Raw genomic sequence first — 26,038 nt, forward strand, 5'->3', positions numbered from 1 at the left:
CACTATTAATTGGTTTCATCATTAAAATTCGATATTCAATAGGGGCAAGCGAGGATGAGATCACTCGCTACATGAAGTATATAGATGACTCCACTCTTGCTTAGTGTTATATGTTGGGCTCCATGACTTCTGAGATACAGAGATAACATGAAAAGATGAATGTTAGATCCATTCTCCTACATGTCTGTAAACTGTTTGAGGAATAGGGAAGGACTAAGTGATATGAGATATCTAAGAGTTTCTTCCATACCAAGATGACTGAGGAGAGATCGGTTCAAAACCATATCCTAAAGATGATTGAGTGGATAGAGAAACTCACAGGTCTATGAACGGTCCTAGAGGATAACCTGTATATGGATCTTGTGCTTTTGTCTCTACCAGATTCCTTTTCTTAGTTCATAATAAATTTTAATATGAATAAGCTTGAAGTTACTCTCTCTGAGCTCCTCAATATATTGAGGGAGGCAAAGAACACTGTCAAGAAAGAGAAGCCATCTATACTAGTGAGACCAGAAAGAAAAGGAAAGCAGAAAAGTCCCTTAAGAAGGACAAGGGCAAGGGTAGACCGGGTAAAGCAAAGATTGCTAAGAAGGATCTGACAAAGGACAAAGGCTAGTGCTTCCACTACGACGAAGACGGGCACTAGAAGAGGACATGGAAAAAGTACCTTATAGAGAAGGCAACACTGCTTTATCTTCTTTATCAATCTTCATATCAACTTTCTTCAATTAATTTAATGTTCCTTTGAATATATTTAGATGCTCTACCAAGTCTTTGCCTTCTACTATCCGTAGCCTATATAACTTTCACTTCAAATACAACTTGTTAATTAATCTTTTTACCAGATAAATTTTTTTTAACTTATCCCAAATAATCATGATAGAGTCATCATTAATAATATTATTAGTGATATAAAGATAAATAGTACTCACATATTTTTCCTCGAGCTTACTTATTTTTTTGGTTCGTTTGCTTGTCTCTTTAATATTCTAGGACTTACAGAAAGATCTTTCACCCTCCTCTATTATAGAATGAAACTATTTCTTCAATCAAATTTTTTCATAATAAAAATAGTAAAAATAATCTATTACATATGAATCTCTAATCGTCAAATCCTTTGGGCTATACCATTTTATTAGAGAAGGATAGAAGAATTCCAAAATAAAAAAACATACGGAGATCAAAAATCAAAAGAAAAAACTATAAGATTAATGTGATTCGATAAATCCTTTCTACATTAATAAAAAAATCAAATTCATCCAATCAATTAAAAGATTCCGAAGTTATTCTCCCTCATGTACAACTTCCCTTGTTTATCTGTCACATAAGCTTGAAAACACTCTAACCCTTTTTTAAAACATTTTCCTCTCACCAAAACCCTAACACTTTATATATATATATATATATATATATATATATATATATATATATATATATATATATATATATATATATATAGGAATAAACCCCAATTTACTAAAAAAAATAATATAATTAAAATTCTATCAATTAATTAAAATATAATTAAAACTTGGAAACATTCCTAACAGGTTACATGACCATCTCGATCACTGTGACGACACGTAATACATGAACGGATGCATTAATAATATGTTGTTGATAAAGACATCCGACTTAGCGACTTTATGAGATGCATAATTATGACAACGACACAAATCCTGAAATTATACTTTGTGATGCTCGATATTAACTTACCAACGTACTTGTGATGTACTTTTTACGTCAGCATCATCAGTGTCTATTAGCTGCAGATGGATAGATATATCACACTGTTTTCGATCAACAGAGACTTTCTTTTCTTTTCTTTTTTCTTTTTTCTTTTTTTTTATTGGTCATGTCAGATCCTAAAAACATTTTATTTTATTTTTTTTGCTTTTTTGTTTATCGTACAGTCATTTCAATGGATGGGGACACTTTTACCATTCACCATCAACAGTCAAAGAGTACTACCACAGTAAAAAGGGCCAAAAACCATGTGGTTTTATGAAGGGTGGGAAATGTTGGCTTGAGAGTGGGGCTTAGGCCACCACCGCAGGAAGTGTGGAGCTTTGAAGGAGGGAGAGAGAGAGAGAGAGAGAGAGAGAGAGGTGTGTTTAATAGAACTGATGGTGTCCACAGTCTCCTCTCTCTCTCTCTCTCTCTCTCTCTCTCATCTCCTTCTCTTAAACTACTAAAGATAGGAGATAATAAGAGATAGAAGCCTGAGGAAGGCGGAGATCTGAGTTGGGGACCGGCGGTGAACATGGATTTCGAAGATCACGATGAGGCTGATGAGGAGATGGGGTTACTGGCGATTTCGGGCTACGATAACCCCATGCCGAATTCAGCTCGTGGAGGAGAAGGAGGAGGAGGAGGAGGAGATAAAATGGGAGGCAGCGCGGGCGGAGCTGAGGAAGCGGCCGTGTTAGGTTCGGGGAAACGGAAGGTGGGCGGTGACGGAGGTGGATGGGGAGTGAGGTACAGGGAGTGCTTAAAGAACCACGCGGTGGCTATCGGAGGCCACGCAGTGGACGGATGCAGCGAGTTCTTGGCTGCCGGGGAGGAGGACACGCTCGACGCGCTCCGATGCGCCGCGTGCAGCTGCCACCGCAACTTCCATCGGAGGGAGGAAGAGGGCGGTGGCGGAGGGGCCGTGCTAGAGACGGTTGGGTACTACCATCGGTTCTCACCGTTCTACCGGACGCCGGCGGGGTACCTGCACCATCGCCATCACATGGTGGTGGCCGCGTCCGCACAGCAGCAGCACAGGCCGCAGCTCCTCGCGCTGCCGTCGACTTCCGGCGCAGGAGGGCAGAGCCGGGACGACCAGGACAGCGACTCGAATCCGATGATGGGGGCGGGAGGGCTGGTGGGAGTAGGCGGCGCGGCGGGCACATCAGGATCGGGAGGGCACAGGAAGAGATCCCGGACCAAGTTCACGCAGGAGCAGAAGGAGAAGATGCTGGCATTCGCGGAGCGCGTGGGGTGGCGGATCCAGAAGCACGACGAGGCGGCGGTGCAGCAGTTCTGCGGCGAGACCTGCGTCGATCGCCATGTACTCAAGGTCTGGATGCACAACAACAAGCAAACCCTCGGTAAGAAACCCTAGCCCGCCGGCCTCCATGCACCACCGCCAGTCTTGTAATTCTTGCTATAGGGTGTCTCAGATTTGGGTTCTCTTCCTCTCTCCTCCTCCTCCCTTTTGTCTGCTTTCATTCGGTCTAGTAGCTCTTCGTATGTTCTCTTCCTCCTCCTCCTCCTCTTTCTCTTTTATCTGTTTCAGTCTTTCCCTTGTTATAGCTGGTTTTGTTCAGCTTTGGTGAAGTTACATTGTGTTGCTGCTGGAGACGCGTGGTGAAGAGCGGTGGTTATATTATTTGGCTTTAATGAACATGATCTTGGTGGTGAAGATGGGGAACAGGAAGAAGTGGTGTTGTACCTTAAGGCCAATATTTGGAGAGAGAGAGAGAGAGAAAGAGAGAGAGAGAGAGGGTGTGGCTATGTGGGAATGGGTAGGAAGAGACTGCTAGTGCTACTGCTACTGTTGGATTCAGCTCCTCTTTGCTCTTCCTTCTCTTCGAAGTTCATCTTCTAACTTTCACATGAATCTACTAAGAAGGACAAGCTGGCTGCTACAGTTCACTCTCAAACGTGTCCGCCATGCATACTCTGATCTACACCTGCTATCGTGTGTGGTCGTGTTGATGACTCGAGGGAGAGAAAGGCTTTCTCAGTCTTCTAGTAGTATGCTTCAGCAAATGTTTTATTCTTCTAGAGAGAGAGAGAGAGAGAGGTGAATGATGAAATCCTCATGTTGTTCGTGTCTCACGCGCAGGAGTGTGTGTGAAAGATCATTTGCTTCAGTAAATGTGCCTTGTTTTGGGGGAGAGGAATTGAATGAAGAGAGACGTGAACGATGAACTCATGCTCTTCCTCTTTCTTTCTTTTACTTCTCAGCGTACAAACTAGCCTTAGGGTGACCTCATACTTTCTGGTTTCACTTGCTGCCATTAATGAACAGTTATTTTGTGCCATGGATGTGAACCACGAGAATCTCTCTCTCTCTCTCAGGTTTCTTTCTTAACCAACCTCGCTCACATTTACTACTACCATGTAAGTTATCGTCTCTGGCGATCGAGTGGGTGCATCTCCCGGCCATTAATACGCGAGCGACATGGTTGCAGAAACCTCTGCTCTCCTGGACGATCCAGAATTCTTCACACAGAAAAACCACGCCATTGTTCCTTCCGTTCTACCGTAGTGATTTAGAGAACCCACCGTTGACACAGAGTTGGTCTCCATGGGAGCTTTTCCCTTTCCTCCCTACCGCTTTGTTCTTGTTCTCTTGTCTTCTTTAGCGACCCGAACAAAGGAAAGAGCAGCCGGAGATGAGAGAGAGAGAAGGGTGCGATCTTTGTGAGATACGGAGGGTACAACTTAGTTGAAGTGGTCGTTGAATAATTAAGACCTGGGCCCCGCGCAGGTGATGTGGCTTGGTCCGTCGGCATAAGATAGCTAATCAGTGGACAAGGTGCACGTGGTCTGTCCTCCCTTCATTCCCGGCCCCGGTAAGGAGGGCCCGACAGGTGCGTGGATTCACCCTTCACAGTTCCCCAAGTTTCGGACCCAACACTCTTGTCCGATCGGGTCCCACCTCGACATATGCATGAACGGTGGAAGGAGAGGGTCGTGCGTCATCCCCTCGAGTCTCCCCAGAAGCTGATACGTCGTCTTTAATCACTGTGCTGGAAGAGGTGTAGTCTTCCTCTATGGCTGAGCTCTCAGACTGCAGTAAATAATAGGCTGGGGTTTCCCCACCTCCGCTGACAGTGGAGGATCGCATGTATCTATATACATAATGTCTGCAATGAGATGTCTGTCTCCTGAGGGGAAGGATGAGTGAAAGATGGAGCTGTCTCCTTCTGTGAGGAAGGAAGGAGGCTGGTCTCAGGTTGTGGGATGCATGGAGGATCAGAGGTGGAGGGCCCACGCATCTTGTATTGTCATGTATGTGAGGTAAGATAAAGAGAGGTAAAATCTTCATGCATGAGATAAGGTTTGAGATGATGTTGATGCATTAATCAAAATAAAAGAAGCACATGAAATTGTAGTCATATCATTATTTCCATATCATGTCATACTGTTCTTAGTTCCAAACGCTTTTGTCTTGTCCAATTTAAATTGTACTTTCATGTCATGTCTTTACTCTGACCTTTTTGTTCTTGTTATAATTGATTCGATGAAATCTATAGAAAAAGCTATTCTGTAATATTTTTTATTATTATATTTACAGCGATTTAAAGAAGGAAAATTCAACAAAAGCACAACAACAATAAGGAAACTACATTATTAAGTTGCTAATAACTAATATAATAGCTGCAATCAGGTGATGTAATGGCATGATATGGTGCCAACATATAGATAGATAGTTAACCATTGATAGAGAACTTTCTCTTGTTGACTTTTCTTAATTTTCAGGAAACAAAATTCTCAGATCCACATTTCATGCAACATATTGGATTTTTTTCTTTAAAGTACTTCTATCATTCATGAAAATTTCGATACTAATATATAGACCAAATAAAAACTGAAATAGTATTTGATTATACCAACCGACCGACGCGTAGAATGAACTAGGAAATATAAAATAATGAAAACCCTTTGAGAAATAGGAAAAAGGAGGGCACCTTCAAAGAAAAGAAAAAAAAGAAGATTTTTTCAAATTCACTGAGGACTAATCTTCCTGCTTAAATTCCTAATCCTATCATCTAAGTAAATCGAATCTAATTATGACTTCTTCAAATCATTTGAACCTAATTAGGACTCATTCTGCACTATATGAAAAAAAAAAAAATCAAATAAGAGAATATCTCTCTTAACCCAAACTCATCCATTCTATCATATAAACTCTAAAGAATTATTTTCTCAACCATCTCTAGATCCATCAAAAGAAGATCTGTCCTATGTTTCTTCCTCTCACTAAAATCTTTAGATACTACATGTTTATAGCAAGAAATCTTAATTCACTGAGGACTAATCTTCCTGCTTAAATTCCTAATCCTATCATCTAAGTAAATCGAATCTAATTATGACTTTTTCAAATCATTTGAACCTAATTAGGACTCATTCTGCACTATATGAAAAAAAATATCAAATAAAAGGATATATCTCTTAATCTTATCCCAAACTCAACCATTCTATCATATAAACTCTAAAGAATTATTTTCTCAACCATCTCTAGATCCATCAAAAGAAGATCTGTCCTATGTTTCTTCCTCTCACTAAAATCTTTAGATACTACATGTTTATAGCAAGAAATCTTAATTCACTGAGGACTAATCTTCCTGCTTAAATTCCTAATCCATCATCTAAGTAAATCGAATCTAATTATGACTTCTTCAAATCATTTGAACCTAATTAGGACTCATTCTGCACTATATGAAAAAAAATATCAAATAAAAGGATATATCTCTTAATCTTATCCCAAACTCAACCATTCTATCATATAAACTCTAAAGAATTATTTTCTCAACCATCTCTAGATCCATCAAAAGAAGATCTGTCCTATGTTTCTTCCTCTCACTAAAATCTTTAGATACTACATGTTTATAGCAATAAATCCTAATTCACTGAGGACTAATCTTCCTGCCTAAATTCCTAATCCTAATCATCTAAGTAAATCGAATCTAATTATGACTTCTTCAAATCATTTGAACCTAATTAGGACTCATTCTGCACTATATGAAAAAAAAAAAATCAAATAAAAGGATATATCTCTTAATCTTATCCCAAACTCAACCATTCTATCATATAAACTCTAAAGAATTATTTTCTCAACCATCTCTAGATCCATCAAAAGAAGATCTGTCCTATGTTTCTTCCTCTCACTAAAATCTTTAGATACTACATGTTTATAGCAAGAAATCTTAATTCACTGAGGACTAATCTTCCTGCTTAAATTCCTAATCCTAATCCTCTAAGTAAATCGAATCTAATTATGACTTCTTCAAATCATTTGAATCTAATTAGGAGTCCTATAGTATTTACTAACTCTCACAACTATCAACATGATTTATGAAAATTCTATATATATATATATATATATATATATATATATATATATATATATATATATATATATATTATATACATCGTCCAGTGAATTATTTTTTTTTTTTTGTATGAAGTTGGAGATGTAAGGCATGCAAATTGTGCACCGGTATGTATACAACACTTAATCTGTCATTGATTATTTCCCTCGGTTGGCATGCATCAGTAGCACAGGAGAAAAAATCATCATATTGTGTGTATCAATCATTGCCAAGCATTCCACACTCCCTTATCCTAAATATCAACACCAAACAATTATTATTATTAAAACCTTAAAACTAGACCTCTAACTTTATAAATCTAACCAAAAGTAGGCTATCAAAACCAAGGGATCATGTTTGACCTGTGGCCAGGGATGGGATCATGAAACCCCAGTTGTAATGGAATGCCGGGATATGGAGGGTTATGCTGAGTTTCTTTGTGCCTGTTAAGCCTTGCCATTCAGCTAGTCCAGCGAAAATGCTCCATCACAATACCTGCAAGCGTATCAGAAGTGGTAATCAGAGATTGTTGCTAAAATTTGAAAAACAGAGAAATAAGATAATCCTGCAGCAAACCCATTCACAACCAGACAAACAGTTGTACAAAAACATGGACACGTATTTCACATTAGATATCATGGCACATCATGATTATACTTGATCTAACAGGATAAATTGTGAAAGCAGCTCCTACTATTCCTAAAAAATTTGACCATTTCAGGTTCGCAGTGATGACAGGATGAATTGTTTAGCTTAGTTATGCTACAGCGGATGGCAATGCAAAAGCAAAAGCAACTCAATTCATTTATATGCTTAGAAAAACAGGATAAAAGAAACATGAACCACGAAGAGCACCTGTCGCTGAACTTCTCCACAGCATCGGATGCATAAAGAAGAGTCTCATTCGCCTTCTCCATAACCATGTACAGCTCTCTCCCTTGTGTTATCTTAGCAATTATCCATGAATTGTTTTTAGCTCTAATGCATATTTCCAGATTTTTTTCTTGGTCTGGCTTTTCTCTGTTTGCTCTCGTTTTTTCTAGATCAACCTCTTCTCTTAGTTTGTTGAGGGTAAATAATGAGTCCTGCGAACAAAGCATCGCCCACACAGACAACCGGTTAGAGCTTCACAATCCTTGTTTTATAGACGGAATAAGTAGTGTACATTTACATCACAGGAAAAGCAAGTACCAACGTTTAAATTCTAAAGTGTAGTAAATTTCCACCAGCATCAGATATTGTAGTGTTTCATGCTGATGCATTGTTTGTACCAAAGCTTGATGACCAGAGAAATTAGCAGCATGGGACCAAAAGATTAATCTGTACCATTAAACCAAATTTATACAACAGATTCAAGTGCTAGAACCAAAACATGCCATCAAGCTCTGAATTATCCTCTTCTTAATTTTCAATATGAATAATTTAAGGCATAGATCTTTTAAAAGGGCATTCACTCCTCTGCAAGTCTTATTAGATGCAAAAGATAAATCCTGATGTATTGTGGTGTCTTAATGCTGATGTGTTGTGTATACTGAAGCTTGATGGCCAGAGAAATTAGCAGCATGGGACCAAAAGATTAATCTGTACTTAAAGTTGTCTTCAACCAAATTTATACAACATATACAAGTACTGGAACCAAAACATGCCATCAAGCTGTGACTTATCCTCTTCTTGATTTTCAATATAAATAATTTACTGAACAGATCTTTTACAAGGGCATTCACTCTTCTGCAAGTGTTATTAGATGTAAAAGATAAATCCTGACCAAACACCTTTCTGGATGTAAGATGAGCAAAAATTTTCAGTCTGACAAAAAAAGAAGGCATATAACTAGGCATTGGCAAGATCAGTTCCTAAATAAATATATCCATAATAAATCAACCAGGATCTACAAATCCGACTCCATTAGATTATTAGATCAAACCATCAGTCGATCTAGACCTATCCCAGGTCCTCCAACCTGTTTATCTAACAGCTAGCAACTAGAACAGACAGAAGCCAAGATAAAATGACTAATCACAGCTCATTCTCCAACTCTTGCCACCACTAGACCATTAAATTTAGTCAAAAGAATCAAAATCTCCATCCCTCTCCTTTGCTCTCTTCTTAAACTTTTTTCACACCGACCACTGCCAGCAGAAGCATCCATTTGTTAGCAGCCGATCACTTAAGTAAATTATAACAATGAAAATGATGAAGAGAAGAGTACTTCTATTGTCATTTGTTGGATAAAATTATTAGAATCATGTACCAAACATATTTAATGTTTAATTGACTTTGTAGATACCTTCACCTGAGAGTTTTTGTTTGATAATATTAAAAATCTTATATTCACTACATTTTTTCTAAACTATATCTGTTAATTTCCTGCTGCGCATCACCCCATCATCACACACACAACCAACAAAGAAAATATCTTAAGTAAAAGAAAAGAAGAGAGCCATTCATCCACCAAACATATAGACTTTCTTCTGTAACAGCAATCAAAGCAAGCTTTGATGACCTGGAATAACATTTATGTTGTTGAATAAGATTTTATTGGATCCAGTAGGTAGTCTAAAATACAGTTTAGCATATTTCCACAGAAAAGGATCTCTCATCCCTGTTCAAACTTAATTTTTCTGTTTAAGAGCTAAACAAGAAAGATATGAGCATTTTATCGCAAGCCAATTAAGGAATCAAGAATCTTAACATTTGTTACATGACTAGCCTTACTAGCCACAGTCTTAATACCAGAAGAGTAAAAAGATAAGAAAGAGAAAAAGACAAGGAGACCAAGCATGAAAGTGATATACAGCTGAAGTCATGGTAAAATGCATAGCAGAAGTAATCAAGGATGAAATTCTGATTAAAGCCTGGCTTTCAATGAAGTGTTATGCTGAATAGCATCAAAATAGGGTACGTATTCTTGCAGAATTTGTTGCTGAATTATAAATAGCCCCTTCTGCAGTAGTTTGGTCTCCAAAATTTCTGAAAATTGGTTCTAGAGTTGAAAATTTGCAGTAGCTAAATGTAAAAGGTTTTGGATGTAGTTTGTTGGTTGACTACCTTTGCTGACCATGCAAGGGAAATTGTAAATGTGAGCAGTCTAATTTGCTGATGCATTACATTTAAATTTTTATTTTTTTGGGTAGTAACTTCTGTTAAGTTGGCAGCTGGCCATAGCATGGCAGTTCTGTTAGATGCACTCAGTGAACTGCCCTCTTTGCTCTTCTGTATTTGCTTTGGTGAGAACAAAAATTTAATCTTAGTAAAAGGAAAATATATGAAAAGTGAAGCAAGATGGAGAACCTTATGGTAGAAGAAACCTGTCCACCAATAGTTAGCCATCCTTAAAAAAAAAAAGTTAGCCGTCCTCCAAGTCGCTGAAGACTCTCTCTCCACTTCTCATTTGTCAATCCTGTCTTCCCAAACCTCTAGTTGCGATTCTTATATGAAAATATTCTACATGCACAACTCTTTTTAGATTTCCTATGAAATTTCTTGTTATGTATCCTTCTATGGAAGCAATAAGGGGTGTAATCATTAAATTCATTGCATAAATCAGTTACAAAAATAGAAGTGCTAATAGGAACTAAGCTTAGTAATGGAAATTGAAAAATGTGTTGAAATAAATTTGAAAAAAAGAAACAAAATTGTCAGTCATATTGTGTAAAGACATATGTAGGATATAATTATATAGCTTATGGAATAAAAGATCACTGTGCTCATTCATGTGATTGCCATAATTTTATCTCATTTGACATTTATCAATTTTGGTTTATTGTTAAATGAACTGCTTAAAATGGTCATCAGTAGTAAAACTGCGTATAAGCACCTAACAAGGCTAAGTTCTTGTGTGGTACATAACCGTCTTCAAAAGGTTGTTGAACTTAATTTTAAATTCAGAAGCAGTCTCTCAAAATGACCCTGTTCACTGTGTGCACTTTAAGACTCCCTCCTCTGTTTTCACTCAAATCAGAAAAAGGAACACAGGAATTATATCCTAACTTTGCAGAAAATCATGTGAAAGTCAATGAGTAAGGAAGACTTGAATAGAACATATAAATGGCAAAACTGTCTCTGTGGTACTAACTTTTGCAAGAGTCATCACTTTCCCTGGTGGAGAAGTCCTTGATATCCTCTTGTCAGTGTCAACCAATAAGTAGCGGTAACCACTGACATGGTAAGCATTTTCACCACCCCATCCTCTGGATAGTTTCTCTTCGACATGTACAATCTTTTCTGATGCCTGTGAGGATGCCAATTTCAAAATATATATTAGAGCACATAAAGTAAAACAATAAGAAAAACATAGTCAAGAAAGACAAACTAGTGTCATGAAAATACGATTTATCTTACACGAACCTTTTAAATAACTTCAACCACCAATATAAGCATCAGTAAATAAAATAGCTGACAAATTCAAAGATGCCAATTAATCAAACAGAAGGTTCACAAGAACATCTGAAATTGCCTCACTAAAAGGTCGACACAGAGAAACAAGTGGATGTTCCACGAGAATAATTAAATCTGCACAACACGTAAAACCAAGTTTTAGTATAGTTGTTAGCATGGTTCTTTCTATGCCTCGCCTGGATTGGTATCTACCGGGCAGTATGTACCAGATCAATTGCCTATCAGGTCAGCGGCATGGATGACAGCATGTGCCTCCCAACATCATGTATACTCGCATCTTAGAAACAGTTGTGGCACATGGTGGCATATACTGTTTATTGGTATGCCGGCACATTCAGGAGCCCTATCAGTCAGGCCAAGGACCAGTATGGGTACAGTAGCCAAAATGTCAATCCATGGTCGTCAGCGATGACTCGTCACTATATTTCATCAAACAATTTTTTGTGGGTAGAAGTACTTTGAAATTTTGATGCACCACAAATCCTCTACCGAAACCGTTGAACTCCAATTACAAACAATAAAGAATATAACACCAGCAAGGAAGAAAAAAGAGAAATTATAGATTACGACTTTAGTGATTATTGTTTGGCATTCATAAGGATGCCATGCTGCAACTGTTCCAATTGAAAGATAAATCTAACAATACATGAATATCTGTATAGTAACTAGCATACTCCAAGCTTTCCTTATTAGAACTTTCATGGTCCAACATGAAGATGGGTCCTCAAGGCAACCTGTGCTCAACCTGTTCAAACCATCTCAAATATTTTATCTAGCTCTACTGCAACATTTACCATCCCTAACGATCCCCTTATCACACCATCTCTAACTCAGTCTCCAATATTTACCATATCTACCCTCAGTAACAGCATCCTTAACGTATGCAAAAGACCATTTCATTACTTAGTTTCTCTTGCTAAGGTTTATCTTGGTTATGAGATAGTTTGACAAAAACATAGGGAGTATCTCTTCTTCATGTTCTCCTTCCATCTTCAAAGAAATGCACTTAAAACAACTAAAATCATATTGCATGTCACAGTTCTTTCAAAATTATCAAAATCCACATATGCCACTAAACCAGAAATCTTTTCAGATTTATTTTAGCGGAACTTTATAAATTTATCAGGAGTAGCCAAGGAAAATCTTACAGCAGTATGTTGCCCAGTATGAGCATAGTCTCAGGAGAGGGATCAGGATGACAGGAAGGACCACCATATAGCAAGCAGGTGGTTACCTCATCATGAGGCATACATGACCTAACAGTTGTTATACACGAGGTTTGTGATTCCGTACCGGGTTCCCTTACCGGTCAATGGCCAGACCTGAATCAGTCTGGTTCATGCTGATGTACCAACATGGCATGTACCAAGGTAATATTCTGCTGGGGGAGGGGAGGAGGAAGGAAAATAGGAGAAGAAGGATGATGAAGGCAAAGGGAGATGGAGGAGGAAGAAGGGAGAAAAAGAGAAGGATAAATATAAATACTGTAGATAACGTAGCGGTGGAGGGCAGGAGGCAGGCTACAGGGGGTGGGCTGCAGGGGGCAGGCTATGGCTGCACGATAGCTCTGAGAGGGGGAGAGAGAGAGAGCACACAACTTATAGGCCAGTCTAGTCCTTTTTAATCAAAACTAGTTCAGTTTAGTCGTTTAAAAAGAAAAAAACAATCCAGACCTCAAATTAAAAAGAAGGGGGACCGAACCACCTGAAATAGCATCTCGGTTCGAGCTTGGACCGGTAAATACTGTTGGCACGAACCTAACTGGGTGAAATTGCATTCCTTGGTTATACCATGGTTCAGCCTAGTTTAAACCCAATATCCACCTAAATTAAGCATTCTGCACAATGTACCACCTGACTCATTTGGTAGCCAGACAGGGTCATTGATAAAGCAGAAAAAACCCTGAAACCCCCAATCAACTACTTCTCATCATAACTCTCTATTCATTCAGAACCCTGGGGTGGCATCAACAGAGAAAGAGAAGAAGACATGAGGGAGGCGAGTTATACACTGGCAAAGGAGGCAGAGGAGCAGAAGAAAGAACTGCCGCTAGTCAGTACTTGCCAGCATTACAACAATCTAAGCCAGTTGAGTGGTGATCAATTAGGATCCAATACCAATAATGCAATTCTTTAGTATAACTACCCTTTCACAATTCTATATTCAGTTTTATCATTGACTCACCAGTAAATCTAATTTGTACTTCATCTACACAGCACACATCAAAAGGCTTAACAACAATTAACATTAGAAGAAACCATTGAAAAATGATTGTGGAACATATAAAAGTTCATCAATTGAATTGGTATCTTCAAAAAGATTCTTTGGACGAAAAATATTTGAAGGATAGTTTCCAAATACATCATCGGGGAAACCAATTTTTTGTATATATAGATGAGTAGATGAAATATTTTCACCATAATGAACCACCACAAGATGCATCTCATGATTTAGCACACCCAAATCTCATAGACAAGTCATGACAGTTTTGAATCAAGCAGTATACAATTATACATAAACATGGTTTTGAACTAGATGTGTAGCAGTGAAGTTAGGATATGTTTTTAGCAGTCTACCCAAAAAAACATGAAGTTTTCCCATCATGAAATATGAATAAATCCTTATAATTACAGACTGGAGAAAAATTAAGTGCCACTCCTAACATGAGCAGCCTAGAGTACTTATTACACAAGTAGATCCAAATTCCAGAGAAAATAATTGTGTATGGCAGTATATAGCAAGAGATACAGTGGACTATATAACTAACAAAATTTATTTTGAGGTAAAATGAACAATCAGCACAAATGTAGGTGAAAAATAAAGAATCTTATGCAGCAAGTTTCTACTGTATGTAACAGTCTTGATATCACAGGAAAGCTCAAAACAATAAAGATATATTTTTGTGCCAAAGGAAACAGATAAATTTCATTTGATAAGAGAATTAAGTATCAGAAGAATAAAACCAATGGCACTTGACTATATAGACAGCCCAAAATAATACTAGTTCTGACTAGTATTGTATACAACAACAACAGTAACAAAGTCATAAGTCCCAACTAATTAGGGCCAGCTACATAGATCTTTTGTTGTCATTGAGATCTGTAAAAAGTCGTATGTTTAGTTAAGCTTGGAATACTTCAAATTTTATTTATAGTTTCTATTAAATTCTTTTAGGTCTTCCACTATCTCTCCTCGTACCACTAATATTAATTATTTCACCTTTTTTGACTATCACATCTAAAGGTCTCCTAAGCACATGCCCATACCATCTTAAACGGATTTCTCTCATCATACCCTCAATCGATACCTAGTTGTTCATGAACAAGAGTATTTCTTTTCATATCTATCCTAATAACTCCACACATCCATCTCAACATTCTCATATCAACAACTCAAACTTTTTGTATATGTTATTTCTTAACTGCCTAATACTCAGATCTATAAAGCATTGTTTGTCTCACAATTGTCTTATAAAATTTTTATTTTAATCTCAAATCCGATTATCATACAAGATTCCTAACGCCCCTCGCCATTTTAACCATCTTTTTTTTACTCTATAAATAATATTTCCATCATATCTATCTTATTGAATAATTGATCTAAGATACATAAAGATTTTACTTAAAAGAACTTCTTGTCCATCCAACTTAATTATATTCATTTATCTATTCTTAAAATTACTAAGATTACATCTCATATATTCAATTTTAGTCCTACTTAATCTAAAACCTTTAGTTTTTAAGGATTGCCTCCATAGCTTAAGTTTATAATTAATTCTACTTAGGCTCTTATTAACTAAGACAATATCATCAACAAATTACACTAGGTGTGTTTGTTATGTAAATAACCAATAAACTCATCTATTATCAATGTGAAAAGATAGAAACTTAATGCGGATCGTTGATGTAATCTTATGCTAATAACAAAGTCACCAGACACACTCCCTATAGTTCTAGCACTAGTAACTATATTATCATACATTTCTTTAATGACAACAATATATATAGTGGATACACCTTTCCTTTCTAAAACCCACTATAATAAATCTCTAGGAACCCTATCATAACCTTTCTCCAAGTCAATAAAAACCATATGATAAGAGCATGCATGTTCAACTTAGAATTTCAATTACAAGAAAGATCATTTGTCCATGCAAGAGTGGCCACTTACTTTCATACAAAAGTTACAAGTCAGCAGTAACAACACTTAAATAATTGGGAACCTACACTTTGAGAAATTCAAGCTAAAAAAATAAAGCAGAATAAGTTACCAACTAAGATAAACCTTTGAGTTCTTTAAAAAACAAGTACTTTTTATCCCTTTTTTTTAATTTTATTGAACAATCTACCTTTACTTTTAAAGAAAACACATTCTTTATTCTTCTTACTTTATACCTCAAAATGCATTCTTGAATATTCTTCCTTTGCTTTTAATATAAGAGATGCATCAAGGTATAGAAGGCAAAAGGACAGGTAATCAGGATGAAAAATAAAAAAGCGCCTATTAGACAAAGTGAACTAACATTTTCAAGAAGCTGTTTTTTGACCAGAGCTATCCCCTGCTCTCCATCTGTCTGCGAACATATGGGAATTAGGACTATAATCGTGAGATTTCGATGCTGGTAGATACAAAGATACATGTGCTCTTCACTCTGCTGAAGCCAAACTACTGGTGCTAGATAAACTAAACCACCAACATTAAGCTGAATATCACAGACAAGAAAACCATCCTTTCCTTTAGACCAATTGTCACGTTGTAGAGGCCTTGGCATGTGATATCTGTTACTTTGTTCTCCCATAGAAGAATCATGAGATCCATGATGATACTCTTCTGGTGCAGATCTAGAATTTAGCAAACCAGAGCTTGCAGTAATACTTGAACCAGAAACTCCCCTCCTTAAATAGGACCAAGAACTTGTGTTGGAGGATAAAGCATGAGGAGTTAACCTTAGAACAGCATAAGTAAACATGTTTGCTGTGTCACCCTAGCAAGAAAATCATACAGGTAAATTCTGAAAACAAATACTTGTAAGAATTATCTATAAAGCAAATCCTCAAGACTAAAAAATATAAATTAACTGTTCCAATGCAGGAAACTAAGCCATACAGGAGAAAGTGTTGTGGCCACCAGCAGATCTTGAAACAATATAAGTGACTTGCACGCTATGCTTCCTAAACTTGAAGTTCCTATAACTGTGGCAAGTGACTGCAGAATGCATGTAAATTAATGAGTCTACATGGTGTTGAGATATTAATTGCAAGCAATGTAATAATAGATCAAATCATTTTCTAAAAACTTATCAAATAAAAACAATAAATTTAAAAAAAAAATTAGATGTCATGAAAATGTCAATTGCAAAAGACTTAGCTGCTATGGTCACAGCAGCAAATACAAGTACCTAGTCATCTATATTAATACATAAGACGAAATTTTTAAAATTTTCACAATCGACAGTTAAGAAAAATGTTCTGTTACTATGTATATATGGGCCCATGTATAGATTTCACTCGTGATTATCCACTGGCTTGAAAACATGATAATTTACTTCAGAAAAAAACTACACTTAATAAAGAAAACAATCAAATGGAACATTGAGGATACAAGACACTCAGGATTTTGAGTGCTGTAAATTGATCCATAAATGCCAATTCGACAAAATATAGCCATCTATATTTTCAGTAGAATAGAATAAGTGATAGTAATTGCAGATGCTAGAATGAAATTTATGCTGGTATATGGAAATATTTAATAGATGGTAACTTTCAGCTTATGATAATTGTATTTTTTTTCCTTTTTAGTTACTTGTAAATTTGTTGCTTGTTACACAGTTCCAAACATTTAAGCCTCTACTTCAGTCTTCAGTTGATCTAAACACATCTTGCAGCGTCAGTCCATCTAGAAACCCTGCTAAGGAATAATAACCAAAATACATTTTGAGTGAATAATGGTCATTAACTATCAAGACCACAGATTAAATCCAAATGAAAAAGACCGGCACAGATAACTATCAAACAAAGTTGAAAGCATACCTAGGATGAGATAATTGTTCAATCAAGAAGGCCATCTTGGATATATGTTTGTGATGCCACTGAAATTTCTAGGACAGATTCCTATACCATCAAACTTTATATTAAACAGTGTTTACATCCTTTTTGAGACTTTATGCCTTTGTGGTTGTTGTTGTTGTTACAGTGTTTACAACATCCTTTAAAAAGAAAGAATGGTTTCATCTAAAACCAATCAATCAAAAATTTCAAGTTGCTTCTTAAATTGAACTCAGAGTGCCTACAGCTTAACACTTTGCAGCAAAAGTGACTAATGTGACAGAGGACGTAAAACAATATTCCTTGACGTTAAATAAGAAATTCAACTTCAAATTTAAAATTGAAAGCAAATTACTAGTACAATTTATGCCCTTTTGGCAATCTTAAACTTAATTATTATGAAGTGCTAGGCTAGGGATAGAGATTTATGCATAGATTATTTTCTGTCAAGGATTAAAATATTGGACTATACCAAACATACCAACTGGTAGTACCAATCCAACCTCATATTCTTACGTAGTATATTGACTGTTTTATTGCTTTAAGGTATTTTGCAAATGTCATAAATTTACACATGGCAACCTTCTCCAATATTTTTAGTTTAGTTTCTTAAATTGTCAAAAAGAAGAAAAAGGGAAGCAAAAAAAGAGAAATGGAAGGAGATACACATTGAGCTTCAATTAAGATTTCAAGGGTTGATTCAAAATTATATTCTAAAAGGTAGTTCCATTAATATTGAAGATCCTACAGAAAGAAGTCTATGAATCAAAATACTTTATAAAAGAATTTGTCGAGATAGGAAATATATCTTTACTTATGGGATGTTATTGTATTTTCCTTATTTATATAAAATTTTTGTTATACTTGGGATTTATAAACTGGGAAAAAGATATTGTAATAGAAGATTGCAAAATTTACTGTGAACATTGTTTTCACACAACATATAACAAGACAGGTGTGAGGCCTTCATTCGTACAAGTTATTTGAGTTAGAGTTAGTCTACCCTATGGTATTTATCAGTCCTTTTTCACTCTCTTTTGTTGATTATTATATTTGTCTTCCTCTTTTTTCCCTTCCTCTATTCTCAAATGAAAAAAAGGAAAAACTCTCAGGTTGTCATGAACATGCGTAAGAAAGAGAGGAAGATATAAAAAAGAAAAAAAGGGATGGTTGTGATGGTTGACAAAATTATATAAAAACCTAGTAGGTATTTGATGATAAGCTCACCATCCACCATTTGATAAAGCTGGTATGGCAAGCTTATTGGATGACATAGCCTACACTGGACCAAATTGAGTAAAATCCTCTGATTCACGTTCCGTCACTAATAGGCCAACTCGTAGTAATCAATACATGCAGTATTTTAGACCTTGATACTGATCATATTAAAATAGTACAAATATATGAAATGGATTTTAGATAATTTCTCAATAGCATGCATTACCATACTTGGCCAACAGTGGATCAATATTCAATATCATCCAGTATCTAAATCACATTCCCATGTTATTAGTCATCAACTATCCTTATTATTCAAGTTGAGAACTAATGATCACAAAGTACCTAGTATCATTTCCTTTTTTTCATGATCTTATAAAATCATAGCATACCTGAACTTCGATTGCCACTTCACGAGAGACGGTCAGCATTTGAACAGTTCTTCTTTCCTTGAGACAGTCACGAAAAGATGGCACTTGAATCTTTTTGCCAACATAAAAATCTGTTTTAAGAAAGATAAAAAAATTCAAAACTTAGTCATGATTATAGAGCAGGAACAATAACAAGAACACACGAAAGGGAGATCAGAATCAACATAAAAATCTTTTAGATGGTACTACCAGAAGAACAGATGAATAATAGTAAACATATACATCAGCAACTAATGACCTGAAAGATAGTCATTGATAAATGTATACAAACGGCTGCGTGCAAGTTCACCACTGGGTTGTTTATCAAGTAAAGCTTGCAAAGAACCATTGAACATCGTGAAAAGAGAATGTGCTTCCTTGAGTACGTCTATTAAGGCATCACAACGCCAATCAGATTCATTATCTTTATTCTTCTCCACTATCTGCATTACCAGCAAGCATTTTAATATTAGACAACAGTGATAATTTGTTGCAGGAACGAGTAAAAGAATCATAGTCTTGCGAGGAAAAGTAGTTGTAAACAATAGCATAGAGAGAGCAACAATTTTACAGCCAGACTAGCCTGACACTTAAAAGTCACCTGCATTTTAGGCATTCGGAACATGTAATGGTCAAATCATCAAACCGTGTGCAGATATGCATGCATGTACACCTAAATTGGAAATGCAAACATCTGTGAGAGCCTAGTAATTGCAGTATGTGGACATAAAATGATAACAACAAACCTATTACTTGGGACCAGCTACATAAATTCTATCCCTGTAATTTAACTTATCGAAAACAGTTTCTGGTCATTTCAAAGGACATATCCTTCTTTTTTAAAGGGAAGTGGGGAAGTCCTAATAGTCATATTCCTCTAATGTCTCCACACACCACTCAACAATATCTATTGACCTGACCTTACGGCTATAGACATGATCAGAACACATTAAAAAAATTTAACTTCTAAGTCTCGATTTGGGTAACCACGGTTCCAATTATGAAAATAGCCTCTCTGCTTGCAGGAGCAAGGATGTGTATATTAACTCTCACTTGGCCCCACATGATGAGAGCCATGTTCACTGGGCCACCCATTAAAGGGGAGCTGTGCATAACGATAATGTTGTTCCTGTGCAACCTAGGTTCTCAGGGTTCAAGTCACAGAAAATTATTACTCTGTTTGTAGCATAATACTATGGTATATCGACTCTTTATTCCCCATTACCTAGAGTCTCAAGCATTAATCTATCTGTTCATATTAATCTTAATTTTTAGAGGAAAAAAAAACTGCTTGCGGCGGCAAGGATGTGAATATTAACTCTCACTTGGCCCCACATGCCCACATGATGAGAGCCATTATCACTTGGCCCCACATGCCCACATGATGAGAGCCATTATCACTAGGCCACCCATTAAAGGGTGAGCTGCACATAATAATAATGTTGTTCCTTTGCAACCTAGGTTATCGACATTCAAGTCATCAAAAATAATTACTCTGTAGCACAACACTTTGGTACATTGACTCTTTATTCCCAATTTCCTAGAGTCTCGAGCATTAGGCTATCTATTCATATTAATCTTAGGTTTTTTTTAAAAATGCAATAGTTCCTATCCTATATTATATGCACAACAACAATTCATGGTCTAGGATTTATATATTAGAAAACAAAAAGAAAAAGAGAGACATAGATAATTAAACTGAAAATAAATGATAAAATTAAAAATAATTAATATTGCATTACAAAATGTGCAACATTAAAAAAGTGAACTAGGTGTGAGCCAAGATGCTTGTTCAGAGTGAATTAGTGATCGAATGTAACTCGAGTTAATTTTCACCAAATCCTTCCAAACTTGACCAAATCACATTAAACTTCTCCAAAACTACTATGACATAATTCTAAGTCAATTAGTAACACTTTTCCTTTTCTTTTTTATTTTAGTCTAATTAATTGAATTTGGCATGTTGTGATCCGAATGTAAGATCCTAATCCTATCTCATTCTTAACTCAAGTGTAACTCGAGTTAAATTTCACCAAACCACATCAAACTTCACCAGAACTACTATGACATCATTATAAGATGATTAGTAGCACTTTTTCTATTTTTTGATGATTTTATTCTAATTAATGAGACTTGGCATGTTGTGATCCGAACATATGATCATAATCCTATTCATTCTTAACTCGAGTGTAACTCGAATTAAATTTCACCAAACCACACCAAACTTCTCTAGAACTACTATGACATGATTCCAAGTCAATTAGTAACACTTTTTCTATTTTTGATGATTTTAGTCTAATTGATGGAATTCAGTACATTATGATCCAAATATAAGATCCTAATCCTATCTCATTCATAACTTGAGTGTAACTTAAGTCAAATTTCACCAAACCACACCAAATTTCACATACATTCATTAAACTTGAATTCAGTATGTGCTCTCGAACAACCCAAAAAACTCTGGCCGCTTCCCTATCATGTACATTCATTAAACATACATTCATTAAATTTTTCAAAAGATGGATCATGCAGTAACCATGATGTGACCCCATCACTAACAAGACTTAAAGAATCATAGTGCACACCAATGCATTTTCTTAACTCAAAAAGAAACCATTCTCATGACTCTCTCCCCTCAATCTCTGCTACTCCAAATATGACGGGGAATAACTTATTAGATCCATCAATAATAATCGCTGTCATCAAAACAGTAGGGTATTTTCCAGATAAACGTGTTGCATCTATGCCGAATACTGGACAAATGTATTGACTAAAACTATGAAACATGCATTGAATGCCCAAAAAATCCGACGAAAACATCCATCCTCTGTGATAATTAAACCGTCATTTCATAGTCATGAACTTTCAACTCTCATAGAAAAGGTATTAACTCACTAAACGATCTATCAAAGTCTGGCCAATCATGCTGGAGTTCTTAAATCCTCCTTTTTCAAAGAGGAGTGATTGTCTCAACTTTTATCACACTCGAACCAGTGATTTAAAAAGCGCTAGGCGCCAAAAGGCACCAAGGTCCAAAAACGCCCGAGGCGCTAGGCGCTCGCCCGAGCGAAGCGAGGCGCTAAAATATAAAAATATATAATATAATTAATATAATTATTTAAATAAAAAATATGCTATTAAATTAAGAAAATCGAGTACAAAGTCACAATGTCATATTAATAAAAAGTCTCAAAAATCAAAACAATAAAATTTTACATCAAATCTATTGAGTTGCTCTGTACACTTGCCATTTATTCTGAAACCTAACAATAATTTTAAATAAATAAAAATTAATAGTATTAAAATCAAAATAATATATTATTAATCTAATAAATAAAAATACTATTATTAGTATATAGTTAGTAGTATACTGTTAATATACTGTTAACAGTATAGTGAGAAGAGTGTAAGAAGACCGGGGCTGCTAAGGCAACCACAACGGTAGCGGGAGCGGGAGCGGCGAGCGATAGCGGGAGTGGGAGCGGGAGCTGCGAGCTGCGAGCGGCGAGCGACGACAACAGCGATGAGCGACGATTGTGGCAGCGGTGAGTAGCGACAGCGGCAGCGGCAGCAGAGAGCAACGACAACGGAGAAGAAATCTCGACGGTAAAATCGCGAGTGTTAGGGTTGGGGAAGTTGGGGAAATCGTGAGAGGGAGCCTATCGGTGATTTAGTTGGTTCGATTGAACCAACTAAAGCACCGGAGACCGAACCAAACGTAAAACACTGGTTCGGTCGCCTGGTTTAACCCGGGGCGCTCGCCCGAAGCGCCCGGCGCCTGGGCTCGGGCGAGCGCCTAGGCGGCGCCTCGTTGAAGCGAGGCGCTTGGACATGAAGCGAGGCGCTCGGGCCTCGCCTCGCCTCGCCCGAGCGCCTAGGCGAGCGCCTATTGAAATCACTGACTCGAACATCTGATGTCTCAACTAGATTGTAATAACTTTTATGTTCAACAATGAGCAACAAGTACACGTCTGATGTCTCAACTAGATTGTAACATCAAAATACTAAATCTAGAAAGGTAATTCAGGAAAAGTTTCTCAAAAATGTATATATCTTTCAACAAAAAGAAATGACACCTTTAGTCAAACTATTTTGTTAGGCATTAGCAACAACCATCTTACAAAGTAACATATAACCAATGCATACAAAATTAAGATATATTTTCCATTCATAGAGATAAGAACACTCAGCATTCAGTAGTATATTAGACTATTAATAACAGCCATTTGATAAAAGAACGCATACCATAACCATCCATATATCTGGCTCAGCTTGATAGAACACATGGGAATGTCGCTCCTCTTCGATGACCTCACAAGCAGCATCAGGAGAAAATATTCTGCAGCAAATCGATGATAGGGAATTGAAGAGAATGCATCCAGCATATCACGATACATTGTCGTTATCTTGAGAGCAGGTATATAGATGAAGAACAGGATGCAACACTGGAAAATATGCATGTTGATGGCACAATAAGCAGGCTTAAGAAAACCAAAGAAAAATAACTGTATAAAGCGGCAGTCATATCAGCATGCCAACTGTCATTACTCTCTCTCCAGCTCAACCAGATATTATTTTATATCAACTTGTCGCCATCATAACAGGCTTCAGAGTTCAGATAATGATGCATACATGTCATCAGAAAGGCGCCAAAGATGAACTACATTATAAACGAAGACCTTTGCTTCACATTCTTTTGAAGAAAACAATGGTAACAGAAACAATGAAGTATAAATGATGCCTTGTAACAGTAAATAGAATAACAATTTAAGACAAAGAAATATTTTAACAGAATGTGGAAGCAGTGATATGCACCTCCCCATGTCCAGCAATTGAAATCTCATGACAACTAAGATCTTGCATGTTGTCTTCTTTATAAACCTCCACATCATAAATTGGTCAAGGACATTTACCAAGTCAGCAATCTCTCTTAATTGTATGTCCTACTTATATTCTCTAATTAATAACAAACCATGTCAATCATACCAACTTGGTAGAATAATCATAAGCAGTATACACTTGCAAGTAAATCCCACTTGACTCACAAAAGTGCATTCAGTTTATGCCATTATCTCGGAATCTTTCTACCCCAACAATGTTCAATCTTCTTTATGAAAATATAGACAAAAAATTATTTAAGACCTGCAGAGTATTATTCCATATCTTTACCTACCTTTCTACCTAACCATGTAAGCATACACAATAAAACATGTAATTCCATATTTTGAGCACGACCTGAGGTACAATAATTTTACATCTTTACCCAGTTTGTTATTTACCTTTGTCAGTTTCCGCAATCAAACTACATGTCCAGCTTCCTTACTTCAACTGAATTAATAATGTATTTGAGCAAACATATTTTTCAAAAAAAAATCAAAGGTTCCCTGAATTACCTTTCTAGATTTATGTTCAAATGGTGTCCAACAAGTTAAAAGTGCTTGCATTAAACATAGTCAACTGTCCTACACAAATAAGATGTGAGGCCATGCGAAACCTCTATTACAAGAAACTTAGAAAATATCTTAAGAAATATTATTATCCAAAAACTTGCCGAACGAACCTTGTGAAAGTAATTAGTCCTTCTGAAAGTCCTACAACAGATAGCTGCACAGAGTAAGGGAAATCTGAAGGAAAAAAGAACAAAATCTTGTCAAGTTCTTGGCCCTCCTGATGTCCCCTTCTCGAGTCAAAAACACATAATTGTATGCCTTCATTAGCAGCCATGGCCGGCAATCCCATTGCTCTTGACAGACTGCACCTCCAAAAAAAGAAGAAGGAAATAATAGAGTACAAATACTATGGTTTAAGTACCTAAGGCAAGTATTCAGCTGATGAATTAATTTAAAGAAAATTGTCGTGCGAAACCTAGATGTTGCACAAAATAGATCAAGATGATTATACAAAAGCAAAAGATGAAACCTACGCCATAAGGTGACACTATCAATTATCATATGTCAGCAAGAAATGATGTATGACAAGTTCAATTCCATGTGTATTACCTAATGCTGGATTAGTTTATCCCAAGCATGCAATTGCTGAGCCAAGAATCGATAGGATCCAATTAAGCACCGAGTTAACTAACAAAGACTTCACGCAAGATTATAAGATCTGTTTCCATCGGGTTGATCGAGAAATGGCAAGTTACAAGAAACCGATTTCGCCTCACCTCACTGCGGAGGAGCGTCGAGACAAGCCGCAAACCCTCCTCTCGATCTTGGGGCCGAACCTCAGAGAAGCGAAAGGGCTCCCTCGCGATGGGGAACGGAAATGGCTATGGCGATCATCGTCACATGAACAATCGATTACAAACTTCTGCCGTATTCATCTGCTCGTGTCAAATTAGACGAGGAAACTCCACGCCATCGTCAAGGCGACGAACTGGAAATGCAATTAAGAACGATCGATCCCAATGTTTACCTAACAGTCCACCGATTTATTATGACGGGACAAAGCCGGAGGATTATGGGGCTTTACACGTGTACTGCAGAGATTAATCTTTCAACGGTAGATGAGAAACCAGTTTGCAGATCCAACGGCAAACGCTATTGACGGAAAGCATGTAGTTCCAACGGTGGATGGACCATTCAGTTGCAGATCCAACGGTTTAGTGTTATTACACGGCCGATATAAACACAAATACATAACGGAGGTGTAAGTGAAACACCGTTGCTCAGACATAAACCTAAGCTCTCAATTAATTATATATTATATAATATAATTAATTATTTTTAATATTTTAATTATTATATTTTTAAAAATTAGATATCTATATTTACTAAAGTAAAACATTTAACCTATAAAATTTTTCTCTCTTTTGATTTTTAATTAATAAAATTATCCTTTTAATCCTGTATAGGGATCTTAATACTTTACTTTC

The 26,038-nt window shown here is 36.6% G+C and overlaps 2 protein-coding genes across 3 annotated transcripts; one reads left to right on the top strand and one right to left on the bottom strand.

The window, feature by feature from the left end:
* The first annotated feature begins 2,061 nt into the window (after positions 1-2,061).
* LOC103973028 (zinc-finger homeodomain protein 2-like) lies at positions 2,062-3,409 on the top strand. Its single transcript, XM_009387485.3, has one exon. It carries the CDS (start codon positions 2,264-2,266, stop codon positions 3,107-3,109), a length of 846 nt encoding a protein of 281 aa, XP_009385760.2. The 5' UTR covers positions 2,062-2,263; the 3' UTR covers positions 3,110-3,409.
* Positions 3,410-7,224: 3,815 nt separating this feature from the next.
* On the bottom strand, positions 7,225-25,579 carry LOC135586631 (vacuolar fusion protein CCZ1 homolog). 2 transcript variants are annotated; one of them, XM_065179732.1, is made up of 10 exons: positions 25,328-25,579; positions 24,722-24,785; positions 23,407-23,500; positions 19,421-19,604; positions 19,144-19,253; positions 16,596-16,694; positions 16,012-16,473; positions 11,167-11,322; positions 7,947-8,176; positions 7,225-7,586 (listed from the first exon to the last, which is right to left on the bottom strand). In XM_065179732.1, the coding sequence occupies exons 3-10, from the start codon at positions 23,413-23,415 to the stop codon at positions 7,556-7,558; spliced, it is 1,281 nt and encodes a 426-aa protein (XP_065035804.1). In that variant the 5' UTR covers positions 23,416-23,500; positions 24,722-24,785; positions 25,328-25,579; the 3' UTR covers positions 7,225-7,555. The 2 variants fall into 2 exon arrangements, with proteins under 2 accessions (XP_065035804.1, XP_065035803.1); XM_065179731.1 differs by having other exon boundaries at positions 24,722-24,913.
* Between the last annotated feature and the right edge of the window lie 459 nt (positions 25,580-26,038).

Source organism: Musa acuminata, unplaced genomic scaffold (genome assembly GCF_036884655.1).
Source record: "Musa acuminata AAA Group cultivar baxijiao unplaced genomic scaffold, Cavendish_Baxijiao_AAA HiC_scaffold_1139, whole genome shotgun sequence".
NCBI classification, from domain to species: Eukaryota; Viridiplantae; Streptophyta; class Magnoliopsida; order Zingiberales; family Musaceae; genus Musa; species Musa acuminata.